This window comes from Delphinapterus leucas, chromosome 6 (genome assembly GCF_059928025.1).
Source record: "Delphinapterus leucas isolate spDelLeu-1000000601 "Yukka" chromosome 6, BTC_Dleu_Yukka2, whole genome shotgun sequence".
Lineage (NCBI taxonomy): Eukaryota > Metazoa > Chordata > Mammalia > Artiodactyla > Monodontidae > Delphinapterus > Delphinapterus leucas.
The window spans coordinates 13556157-13568938 of record NC_143134.1 but is presented as its reverse complement, the minus strand read 5'-3'; the positions used below and the strand labels follow the sequence as shown (position 1 = coordinate 13568938).

At 40.0% G+C, this 12782-nt stretch overlaps 2 protein-coding genes across 10 annotated transcripts in view; one reads left to right on the top strand and one right to left on the bottom strand.

Moving 5' to 3' along the window:
- The first annotated feature begins 94 nt into the window (after positions 1-94).
- On the top strand, positions 95-2535 carry HMGB2 (high mobility group box 2). The gene is made up of 5 exons (XM_022594887.3): positions 95-209; positions 552-726; positions 951-1096; positions 1197-1371; positions 1985-2535. Exons 2-5 carry the CDS (start codon positions 577-579, stop codon positions 2144-2146), a joined length of 633 nt encoding a protein of 210 aa, XP_022450595.1. The 5' UTR covers positions 95-209; positions 552-576; the 3' UTR covers positions 2147-2535.
- Positions 2536-10114: 7579 nt separating this feature from the next.
- Positions 10115-12782, bottom strand: part of GALNT7 (polypeptide N-acetylgalactosaminyltransferase 7) — a 115899-nt gene continuing 113231 nt past the window's right edge. For 6 of the 9 annotated variants that reach the window (XM_022594881.3, XM_089912709.1, XM_022594880.3 and 3 more), the window contains one exon: positions 10115-12536. In XM_022594881.3, coding sequence (XP_022450589.1) covers positions 12399-12536 — 138 coding nt within the window. In that variant the 3' untranslated portion in view covers positions 10115-12398. The remainder of the gene's footprint in view (positions 12537-12782) is intronic. The other 3 variants (XR_016393463.1, XR_016393464.1, XR_016393462.1) reach the window with 2 other exon arrangements.

The following is a 12782-nucleotide window of genomic DNA, read 5'->3' as shown; positions in this document are numbered from 1 at the left end:
CGAGTTTGAATAATCCCCAGGGCCAATAGGAGTGGCGGGGGGTGTGGCCTGTGTCCCGGCTCGTCAAGTTGCCGTGGCGCGGAGAAGTCTGCAAAACAAGAGACGGAGGATTGCGTTAGCGACATATCACTTCACGCCGGAGCCGCGGGTGGGAGCGTCGCGGTCGGACCCGGCCGCTGCGCGGTACTCTGAGGAAAAGCTACCGCCAGGCAAGAGCCGGACCCGGGCCTGGGGTGCGTGGCCGGCCGGCCCCCTTGCCTCACGGCCGGCCCGGGCGCCTGCGGCTCTCGGGGCTCGCCCCGCGGGCGGGATCCGGGTGCTGGCCGGGCGGGCCGGACTGCGGAGGCGGGAAGCTCGTCCGGGCCCGTCTCTGAAGTGTTTTGGACGCGGGGCGCGAGGCGGCAGCTCGGAGCAGGGCTCGCGGCGTGGAAGCCGGGGGCTTTCCTGTCAGGAAGGGCCGGGCGGGGGTGGCGGGCCCGGGGGGTGGGGGGCGGCGGCGTTTGGGCGGGAAGGCGCCTCGCCCGCTAGCGCCCGCCGCGCTCTCCCGCCAGGTGGACGCGCCGCCGCAGCAGCATCATGGGGAAGGGCGACCCCAACAAGCCGCGGGGCAAGATGTCCTCGTACGCCTTCTTCGTGCAGACCTGCCGGGAGGAGCACAAGAAGAAACACCCCGACTCCTCGGTCAACTTCGCCGAGTTCTCCAAGAAATGTTCCGAGAGATGGAAGGTGAGAGCGAGGGTCCTCACGCGGGCAGGTGGCCGTGACATTGAACTTGTCTCCGCCGCCGACTGGCCCCAGTGTTTTATTCAGAGTCAGAGGCACAGGACTTCGGGGTGCTGGTGTATTTTAAGACGACGGAGGCAAATGTGGCCCTGAAGAGAACCCTGCCTTTTCGGGGACGGATGTCGGTTTACAGTATTGCATTTTCACTGATGCTTTCATGCCCACAGACCATGTCTGCCAAGGAAAAATCCAAGTTTGAAGATATGGCAAAAAGTGACAAAGCTCGCTATGACAGGGAGATGAAGAATTATGTTCCTCCCAAAGGTGACAAGAAGGGAAAGAAAAAAGATCCCAATGCGCCTAAAAGGCCTCCGTAAGTTTTTTTTGTTTGTTTTTTTGTTTTCTTTTCAGTCAACTGAATTGCCCCCATGATTTTTCATTCAGGTCATTACAGCTCTGTTCCTTCCTTTCAGATCTGCCTTCTTCCTGTTTTGCTCCGAACATCGCCCAAAGATCAAGAGCGAGCACCCTGGCTTATCCATTGGCGATACTGCCAAAAAATTGGGTGAAATGTGGTCTGAGCAGTCAGCCAAAGACAAACAACCCTATGAACAGAAAGCAGCTAAGCTAAAGGAGAAGTATGAAAAGGTGTGTTGTCTGCATTTTTGGGGGGCAAGGTTGAAATCTGGTAGCCAGTTTCTAAATGAGCATGTTAGAAGTAGGTGTAAGCTGTATGTTAATAGGTATAAGCTGTAGTCAGTTTTCCCTGACTAGCAAGTGGGGAACCTTCCGTAGGTCAGTGTTAATGGTTGTCAGCTTTGCTTTGAAAAGGTCTAATGAGAGTTGTACACTTAAGGAGTATAAGCTAATTGGAACCTCCTTTCTTTGGACTGCAACCGGTGTTTGTAGCCCTGGGAGGTTGCTGCATTCAAATGTATTTGTGGTAAAATGCATCTCGTAGTTGAGAATGGAGGGTTAGATGTTTCATGTAGGTGTATCTAAAATGTGAGGTCAGGGGACAGGCTATGTGCCGCTAACAGATGACGGTAGTGAAAGTACTGACAGACATCAATCTGATACACCCCTATTATTTTACATCATTAGCTTTCGAAGGCCTGGAGGGAACAAATGATCTCAAAACCAAGTTTTAGACAGTCATTGGGGTTATTGGCCAATAATCTTAGATTGTTTACAACTTAGTGGTTTTCATGGTTGAGTAATGACACCGGATGACGATTTTATTTTTTTGACAATATCTCAGGATATTGCCGCATACCGTGCCAAGGGCAAGAGTGAAGCGGGAAAGAAGGGCCCTGGCAGGCCAACAGGCTCCAAGAAGAAGAATGAACCAGAAGATGAGGAGGAAGAGGAAGAGGAGGAAGAGGATGAAGATGAGGAGGAAGAGGAGGAAGATGAGGAATGAATGGCCATCCTGTAACGATGCGTGTGCAGTGTGCGTGTGTGCTCAGGCAGTGGTTTTGCTAAGAATGTGAATTCAAGTGCAGCTCAATATTAGCTTCAGTATAAAAACTGTACAGTTGTTTGTATAGCTGATAAGATTCTTTGTAGAGAAAATACTTTTTTAAAAATGCAGGTTGTAGCTTTTTGAGGGGCTACTACATACAGTTAGAATTTAAAGCTTCTGATGAATGTTTCTGAATATTTAATGGTTTCTTTAACTTTTTGACTTGTGTATGGTAGCACAGCAAACTCATAGAAATTAGTCTCAATAGTGAATTTTGGGTTTTCTAGAATGAGAATGTTGCATTGTTTTTTTAAAAAGTTTTTGTAATAAAATTATGTATATTATTTCATTTGTCTTTGTCGTATATGCTCAATTAGCTTTTGCTTTAAAAGTCATGGTCTGGAACCATGTCAACTTTTTTTTGTTTTTCTGCCTAATAGTTCTCAGACATGGTTGATTTAGTATAATGTTTGTTTAAAAGTCAAACATGCCCATATTATTCATATTTACAAAGTGTTCTTTAAAAACCAGCAGTGGAATTTAATGAACTTTAAAAATTTATGCAGTTTTATAAAATGAGCAAGGTTTGTTCTTGACATTTATGTTCATTTGTTAGCTAACTTGTCCCATTTTTTTTAGCTGACATTTTATTTTGAGAGAAACTTTCTTTTTTAGTACGAGGCAGAGGAGCTCATACAGTGAATCCATACCTAAAAACACATAAACTTTTAAAAACAATAGGAACAGGGTTGATAATGATCTAGTTTGGGGTAGAATACCAGAGTGAATTTTGAGTTAAATCTTAAAAATCATTGTGGTCTTAAGCCTAGAATTCTCAGTAACTAACCCAAGAAAGCTTTTGAGATGGTGGTTGTGATTTTCCATGACTGTAGTTAGGCGAGATTTTACTAGGATATTTATTTACAGGTGAAAGCAGTTACTAGGAAATGCTCATTTGAGGAAGCAGTTGCTTGCATTGGAATTTAGATAACTATTGTAAATAGTTATTAAGTTATTAGTGAAAGTTAGCCATCTGTTGTCTAAGAGATTATAGAAGAAACCTATTTGTTGATAGTTTCATAGTTAAACCTGACAGTCTTGGTTACCTATCAAGTATTAAAAATAGGAGCCAAAATTCTTATCACCCAACCATGGGAGCCTTGGTTGTCCATCTTATGCCATATTTGGAATTATTTCTGACACAGGAAATATTAACCAAACTTGTTAAATGAAAGGTAAGGTATTAGCATAATTCCCAGAGCAGATGGACTGAAGTAGAATCTTCAGACCTCTTAGAGATTGCCCTCCATTAATATCACAGTTGTTTTGGGGCTTTTGCTGATCGTAAAATGAAAACTAGTTTTATGTATTTAAAAAATATTTCCTGGTGTTAGGTGACTTAATGCTAAAAAATTGGGGGTAAGGTGTTTTAGAGACACGCCTAGGTCTGGATCCCAGTTCCCCAGCTCTACCAAATGCTAGCTGTATGGACTTTACCTCTGGGCTTATTTCTCTCTATCTGTGTAGGGTGTCAGTACCTACTTCACAGTGTTTTAATGATTAAATGAGAATGTTAAGTATTTACAACAGTACTTAATGCATAGAAAAGATACTAAATAGGAGTTTTTAAAATTGAAATAGAGTCTGTTTCTTAAGGATTTCTATATCTATAAATTAGACCCATGAAGCAGACCTATCTGGTTCCTTGTCACCTTTCTTTTTGGGAGTTTTTGTGTTTGCTTTCATTCTGTTCTTTAAATGAAATATAGTTTAAATGTCTAAGAGTGACTCATTCTTTTAAAATCAAGAGTTGTTCCATAATCTCAGCATTTGAGATGAGTCCTCATATTTGATATTTTCTCTAAGTGTGGATCAAAATTTAAAATACCCTTGTTTTCAGGACTAAATGACCTCAAGGAGTGGTTATGTTGGAAAGCTCTGAAACAGGCGTAAGAATCAGGTTCTATCCCAGGCCAGCCAGTACTTGGGGATGTGTTTATGAAAACCGCCTGCCCCCCCTTTTCTTTTTAAAAATAAGTCATATCTTGATGGTATAAAATGTAAAAGGGCTATATAGTGGGTAGTTTACAACCTTGATTTCCAACTACCAGGTTCTCCCAGGAGGCAACTCCAGTAATGTAATAATTCACCCTTCAAGAGAGACTGAAGCACAACAGTCATATGTGCATATATATCAATGTTGCACAAAAGGAAGCTTATTATATATGTTGTTCTGCCCCTTAATTCTCATCATTTTAGATTCTTAGCACAACAGAGCTGCCACATTTCACTTAAATAGCCATCTGCATAGTAGCCCATTGAGTAGATCACAATGTAACCAGTTCCTTAAAGATACTTATGGTTGTGGGTTTTTTGCTTTAAGAACAACATTGCCATGAATATCCTTGTATGATTTCAAAAAATTCAGAAGTTTGTGCATTTAAAATTGTGCTAATTATAATAGCTAAAACCTGTACTTGGTATATGGCAGAACCTGCTCGCTCTCAGAAGTTTTACTAATGTGTACTGCACAGCAATGAATGTCTATTTCCTCATCTCAGCAACATTATCATTCTCAAACTTCGTAATCTTTGCTATTCTGATATATAAAAAATGGTTTCTCCTATTATGAATTCAGCATATTTTTATGTTAAAGAGCCATTAGTGTTTCCCGTGGTCTTCTGTCTCATTGGTCTTATTAGTAATTTGTGGGAAATAAGGAAAATGACCCTTTGTGACCTACATTGTAAATATTTTTTTCTATGTTGTCTTTTGACTTTATGATGCTTGTCTTCATGCAAAGATTTGTTTTTATGTAGGCAAATTTATTCCCTAGTGGCCTTGGGAGGCCTTTCCCACTCAAAGATTATAAAAATTGTCTTTGCTTTCTTACTTTTTATTACTTAATTAAATCTTTGATCCTTCTGGAATTTATTTTGGTGCAAGAACTGAAGTAGGGTCTCAAGTTTCTTTCCAGATGGTAGCCACTACTTTTGGTCTTTTAATCTATAAAAGCTGTGTTAGAAGATCCTGAGGTCCCTTATGTAACTTGCAGACTTGCTCAGTATGGGACAGTATGCCTTTTTGTGTTTTGCTCTTTAACAGCATCATTTACTGTAAGTACTAAACCGTAAGTTTGTCTTAGCCAAACATAGCCTTATCTTAAAGCTGACTTTCTATTACTACGTATGCCACTAAAAATGTTTACAAAGCAGTAATGATTTTATTTCTTGGGGAATAGCAAGAAGAAAGCTAAAGGGCCTGTTTTGCCGATGCATAAGATCCAGTCCTTTTAAAAATAAAACATCTCTCTCTAGAAATAAGCCATCTTTGTACACCTCGTGCCAGAAAGAGTAACTATTCTATAAACATTTGTAAACATAAATGCCCAGGATAAAGGGGACAGCCATTGTTTAGCTCAGTCCTGTTGCTGGATGGAAATGTGGGTCTAGGATTCCCAAATCTCCCAAATTTTCAAGTGGAACCAGAATTCTAGATATTTAAAAAATGTGAAATCTGAATTGTAAATATTGGCAATGAATTCAAATGTCAGGCTCAAAGAAAACTTGTCTGTAGGTAAGATTCTGTCAGGGGTCACCAGTTTGCCACTTCTATAAATTAGTGTAGGTAAATGTAGGATTATTAATAACATTTACTTGAGTTAGGGCTGTTGGTAAAAGTTTAAGTACAGGCCTCCCCGCTAAGCATTATTTTCCTAGTTGTCTAGAAACGCTTCTCGCCCTGATTGGAAACTCATCTAACTTCTTAACCTGTTGTAAAGGTAAATATAGACATTGTCTCTGAGGTCTTAATGGAATATTACGCTCCTGAGCCTTTGTTCTTCAGGACTTAGCGCAGACCTCTCTTAGCCTCATCCTGGGAGTTAACATGTCTATAGAATAGTGGCTCAGGAGCACGATTAGTGTCATATTAAAAGGAAAAAACCAAAACTTCTAAGCAGTATGTAGGATCAAATTTCAGAACTGGTCCAGTCTCCTTTCTTCAGGAAGACATAGCAGTCAACGAGGACAGTGCCCTAGGGCAGTAGGTAAAGAGAAAGCAAAATTGTAATTCATAGATTCATGTGTTATTCTTTGATTCTCTATGTTTTTGCAATAAAGGTGAGATGGCTCATACAAAGAACAAACTATATAAAATACAAAAGGAAAAACGAAGTTATGAAAGAAATTAAGAGTGAGCTGATGAGTTTACACTGGGAGTCAGATCAGTTTGAATAGGGCTGTTTCTTATCAGTTTGGTAACGTCAGACCTCATGTGTAACCTTTCAGTTTCCTCAGGTGTTAAAATCAGAATTTTTTTTTGAGCATTAAATGAGACAATACATCTAAGACATCCTAGTGGCAAGAAATAGTGAATAATAAATATTAGCTAAAAGTATGCATAACAATATGTATGTGTTAATAATATACTTGCTATGATAAAAGTACCAGATTCACTTCTGAGATTCTTAACAGTTTAGGTGGAGAGGAAAACTAGTTATGTGGAAAGTACAATAGACATTCCTCCCACAGGGGCTCTGGGGATACTGAGTACTGGAGTTATGTCCTTGACTCCAATACTAAATTTGGGAATTTGGACAAGTTATTTAACCTTTTTTTAATTGAAGTATAGTTGATTTACAGTATTGTGTTAATTTCAGGTGTATAGCATAGTGATTCAGTTTTTTTGCAGATCATACTCCATTATAGGTTATTACAAGAAATTGGGTATAATTTGTGCTATACAGTAAATCCTTGTTGCTTATCTATTTTTATGTCTAGTAGTTTGTTAATCCCATACCCCTAATTTGTCTCCTCTCCCCTCTTCCCTTTCTTGTCTGGTAACTATAAGTTAACCTCTTATTCAATCACATTTTATCCATGTATATTTGATCACATATAAATGTGTGACTTACTGTATGTTTTAGTTGCTTTTGATTTTACAAAACATATTTGTTGAATGAAGTCTTCTGGGAATTGCCCTTTTCACTCAACACTACCCTACTGGCTTGTTTTTAACTGGTTCATTCACGTTCACTGCCTTGTAACATTCCGTCATGTGATTATACCACAAATGATCCACTCTCCTGTTGATGGGTCATTAGGTGGTTCCTGGAGCTTTTGCTGTTATAAATGGTAGTGCTATAAAAATTGCTGTACACGTCTCCTGGTGTTCAAGTGCAGCCCCCTCCAGTGACCTGCCCTGTCAATTCCAGCTGTCTCTGCAGCCTCTTCAGCTCGGCTGAATCACCAGGGTTTGAGCTCCACTTTCCTGTACCGTGGTGGGAAAAGTTCTCCAGGCAGGCAGACATGCTGAACCGGGGTTCACCCTGTGTGCTTCCTTTCTCTCAAGTTATCACAGTCTGCTTTGCCTGTCACCCAATTCCTGAAAACAGCTGCTGCATATATTTTGTCCTGTTTTATAGCTGTTTAGGACAGCAGCATTCTGTTTAGGACAGTAACAATTACTATGCTATGGCCAGATGAGGAAGTCTATTCATCTCTATTTTCTACTGAAAGTTTTAGTTTTGTTTTGGGCATTTAATCATTAAGACAGCTGGAGTTTATTTGCTCATATCAAAAGCCCAAGAGAATTTCGTTTAAACATAATTTAAAGAATGTTCTATCTTAGACATTCTTCCAGATGCACTTAGTTCTATCCAAGGGTTAAATTATAAATTCGACCACTGAAAACTACGTTCTACACGTTGAACGGTGTGAGGTAGAGATAACAACTTACTCTTATGGATAACCATTTCACCCCCAGTGTATAAGCTTAACTTATAAGCTTAAATTCTTCACTTGGAAAGTGGAGGTAATGATATCTCACATATGAAACAGGTACACACACACATAGCCTTTATAGAGGGTCTGCAGTGTACTGTCTTAGTTCTGATTAAAGACCGACTTTAAGACTTTGAAACCAGGTAACAATAGCTACCATTTATATTACCCTGATTATATGCTGGAAACTATTCTAAGCACTGCATGTATGTTAACCCACACAAGCCTAATAAAAATCCTATAAAACAGGACTATTATTTCTCCCTCTTTTACAAATGGGGAAACTGAGGCATAGAGAAGCATCAATAACTTGCCAGGGCCACACAGGTAATTTGTAATGGAATAGGGATTCGAATGCAGACAAGTGCACCATACTATACTATTCAGATGAGCAGATTGTAATATCATTCTGTTATGAAAATTAAGGCACCCTTATGCCACCTCTGCTCAGACGCGGGCCCAAGGCCTGATCCACTTACAAAACCAAAACCCACCAACCACAGTTATGGGCATTTCAAACTTTATTTTTTTTAATAAGTTTTTTTTTGGGGGGGTGGCTTCCCTGGTGGCACAGTGGTTGAGAATCTGCCTGCTAATGCAGGGGACACGGGTTCGTGCCCTGGTCTGGGAGGATCCCACATGCCGTGGAGCAACTAGGCCCGTGAGCCACAACTACTGAGCCTGTGCGTCTGGAGCCTGTGCTCCGCAAGAGAGGCCACAATAGCGAGAGGCCCGCACACCGCGATGAAGAGTGGCCCCCGCTTGCCACAACTAGAGAAAGCCCTCGCACAGAAACGAAGACCCAACACAGCCAAAAGTAAAATAAATTAAAAAAAAAAAAAGTGTTTTTTTTTTGGGCCGCACAGCATGTGGGATCTTAGTTCCCCAACAAGGGATCGAATCCACACCCCCTGCATTGGAAGCGCAGAGCCTTAACCACTGGACCGCTGGGGAAGTCCTCAAAATCTTAAAAAGGAGATTGGCAAAGGAATTATCGAATTTAGTTTAGAAACAGCCCTTCTGTTAATCTCTACTCCCAGGGACAGTGGTCCCCCCAAAATCATTCTGACTTTTGTCCATTTTTTGGCAACAGATTCTAATGAATAATATGCATTCTCATAGTGCTCAGTATTCTAAAAGTGCTTTCTCATGGATTAGTATTCACATACCCAATTACTGGCCTATTAGCCCTCTGGCTCAGGTCAGGTACTTGTCATGTTCTCCACTGAATTTTAAGTGGCTTTTTACCCCCAATTACAGTCCAGAAATGATGAAACATATTCCCAGATCCCTGTGAAAGGCTATCTCTTAGGAGATAAATGAGCCCCCATTCACTTCAGTCTGGTGTTCTGTCACTTTTCCACGTTTCTCAGGTACAGCAGCTGAGAAATGAAGCCATGACAACAGCCGAGCTTCCCAGACCAACATGGCCCCTCTCTGGAAAGCTGGCAGCCATAGTACCTTCTCCTGAGATGTCGTGGGTTGTGCTACAAGGTCCTACAGCCCGGTTCTCACTTCATGTTGGTAGGCTTCCCTTCTTTCTACTCACTTGATCTATCAGGTTGTAAAGAATTTTGACTTAAATTTTTGCTTTCAAAGGGCAATGATATAGTAGAATACACTGCCAAGGAAAATATACGTTGCTGGGTTGTTTTTCGTAATTGGTAAGTGATTTTTTGTTTTTTTGTTTTTGCGGTACGCAGGCCTCTCACTGTTGTGGCCTCTCCCGTTGCGGAGCACAGGCTCCGGACACGCAGGCTCAGCGGCCATGGCTCACGGGCCCAGCCGCTCCGCGGCATGTGGGATCCTCCCGGACCGGGGCACGAACCCGTGTCCCCTGCATCGGCAGGCGGACTCTCAACCACTGCGCCACCAGGGAAGCTCTGGTAAGTGATTTTCTATACATAGGCAACCAGGGGCAAAATTAAGCCTTTATGTTTCCTTCTTAGATAGGTAAGCTCTGAGTATTCTAAACACACTCTAGTCAGAATTCTAACCAACACTCAAGCACATACTCAACATATAACTGTGGTCTATGATATTTTAACTATTATATTAGTGTATCTTGTAAACAATAAAATCAAGTAATTATTTCAAACATGTGGTGTTTAGATACAGAAATGATTGCAAGTACTAAAAAACCCATGGATGAAAATACAGTATTTTATTTTTTTCTCACCTAAAAAACAAGCAACCCAGAATTAAGATATACATAAACTTCTCAAATTTATCCCTAATAAAATTCTGAATATTTATACAATTTCTACAGAAACATACAGTGTATCAAAATCTGCATAAATCAAATTTATAAAATGTGTAGAAATGCATAGTGATATTATCAACTTACAAAGCAAGGATACGGGAATTATTTCCAAAGCAGCCCCCCCAGTAGAAGAGTCGTTATGGCAGCAGCTTCTGATGTGTTTTCGTGTTTGGTAAGGTTTCTGATTTCAATATACAGAATCATTTTTTATAGAGTATCTTAACGCATTGCACAAAATACCCATTTAAGATTCACACGCACAGTTTATGTGCCACCTTTCTTAGGCCTATGCATAGTTAACAAGGCTATAATCTATTCAACAAAGAAAATGGAGCCTTTTTGCAAACACACAAGTAATTAAAGTACCAATTCTCTTAGTTTCTTGTTTATAGTTGATTTGTTTTGCAGTTATATAATCATATAAATGTCTTCCTTTTTAAACATCCCTAGAGATGAATGAAAGTTCAAATGGTTGATCAGAGATCAGTAGCAAAATACAAATTGGCAAGTCAAAAATTATAAATAAAACTCTGTTTAGGATGTTGAACTTTGACTCTACGAATTTAAGAGCTAAGCTTGGAAGAAACAAATCGGTAGGCTTTTCTTTTAAACAAATGTAGGGTTTTTTCCCTTTTCTTTTTTAGGCTTTAATTAAATATATTTCCCTCTCGTAGTAGTTTGTGAATTCCTTTCATTGATATGATTACAGGATCAAAAATCTTAGTTTACTTGCCATTCCCTGCCTCATCACTTTTAAAAAAATTTGTTTTGCATTCGACACAGCATTTTAACCTTGTAGGTAATAAAAGATTATTTAGCAATTAAAATCAATTGACCACTTGCAGTATTTGGTTTTCTCCTAGTAGGTACTATCTTAATAAATGTGTAAATTCAAAGAAGTCTTCCTTTCACTGGAAAAATACTAATAGAAATATGCTTTCAAAAAAAAATTAATAAACACTAGGGAACTAACAGATAATCTAACAGAATTCATATTTGTTAATGAACTATATTTTTAAATAGCCTTTTTTAAAATTTAAAAACTGTGCAGGGAATTTCATGAAGATATAAATGAAACGTCTACTCACCCTTGGCTTCATAAATTGCACAGCTTACGTTGTAACACACAGTAGTCTTGTAAGGCTTAATCCAACAAGGGTTTGGAAATTCTCACCTAGGTCAGAACAAACCTTTGATGTGTTTACAGTGGTGTTTTGTTGTTTTTGTTACCCCCTCTTCAAGGTTTCAAAACTGAGAGTTATTTATAATTTTCTATGGTGACAGGGAATGGGGAAAAGTCAATCCCCAATGTCAGGGGACATTTTTCTCTAGTTAGCAGACCCCCTGCTGCCTTAGGAGTTGGTACTGATAGAGGACACTGGGAATGCCAGCAAATAGGGGAGTTAATGCCGTACAATCTTCAAACCCTACGGAATAGCTCTGGATGTTCCATCTTGTCATTTCTTTTTTCAAGCAATACAACGTTCCATTTCAGAGCAAATGGTAGCACATTAATTCAGTTCTGAGTGGTAAAAGTATTCCTCAGACAGGTGACAATTCCATCATTAACATCCTACAAATTGCATCAAAAGCTCTTGAAATATACCAAGAAATGAAAAGAGGCACTAAATGTGTTGAAATTCACCTTTCAAAAAAGCAGCATGACTGTGAAGGAAGGCCACCTTGGCTAATAACCTGTGGCAGTGCTTCAAAAAGATGTAAAATTAAATAAAGATACAACAGGTTGATAATCACCAAGTTACATATGACGATCTGGTTACTCCAACCTTTTTTCAAGTGTGTTAAAAAAAAAAAACGAAAAACAATCAAACTGCCTTTCAGACCCCTGAGTGTAATCCCAAAGAAGACAACAATGCTTTTTACTCTGTTCTAAATAAAACAGAGCTAAATGCACAGATTACCAACATCATCTTAAAACAAAACAAAAAAAAGATGTAAACATCTACAAAGTTGAAGGTAGAAGCAGTTTCGTAAACAGTAACTGCAGATGGTAATGTTATCGTAAAATCACAGTTTATCAATGTCCTCAGACTCCTCAAGAGCCTCTGGGTTTGGAGCTGTAGTTGCAGCAGGTTTCAGGAGGTTTTCAGTCCTGTATAAATTTATGTGTCAGTAGGTAGGTTACTGGTTTCTTTCATTCCTTCTAAACACTATGGATGTTATTTATTTCCCACTTTTGAGTCATTTTGCTGGAGTCGCAGTCGGAGATGAACACTTGATGGAGGACCTCCGAGCGATCCAAGCACTTTCTGGAAGGAATGTGAGTCAGTCTGTGCAGGTTCTGGAAGACACAGGGAAACACAGTGTTACATTTGCACTGTGTGATATCACTGACATTAGACAAAGTCACAGCCTGGCTTTCGTAAGAAGACTATTCAAGCAAGTTGGGCAGGCATGAACCAGGCACACCCCAGAGTCTGTGTTTCTCTTGATCGTCAGTCTTCCACATCCTGTTATTGTTCAGTCATGATGTACTGCTGGTACCTCCAATTCAATACATACAAACTTAAATTCATCGTCTTCCCCT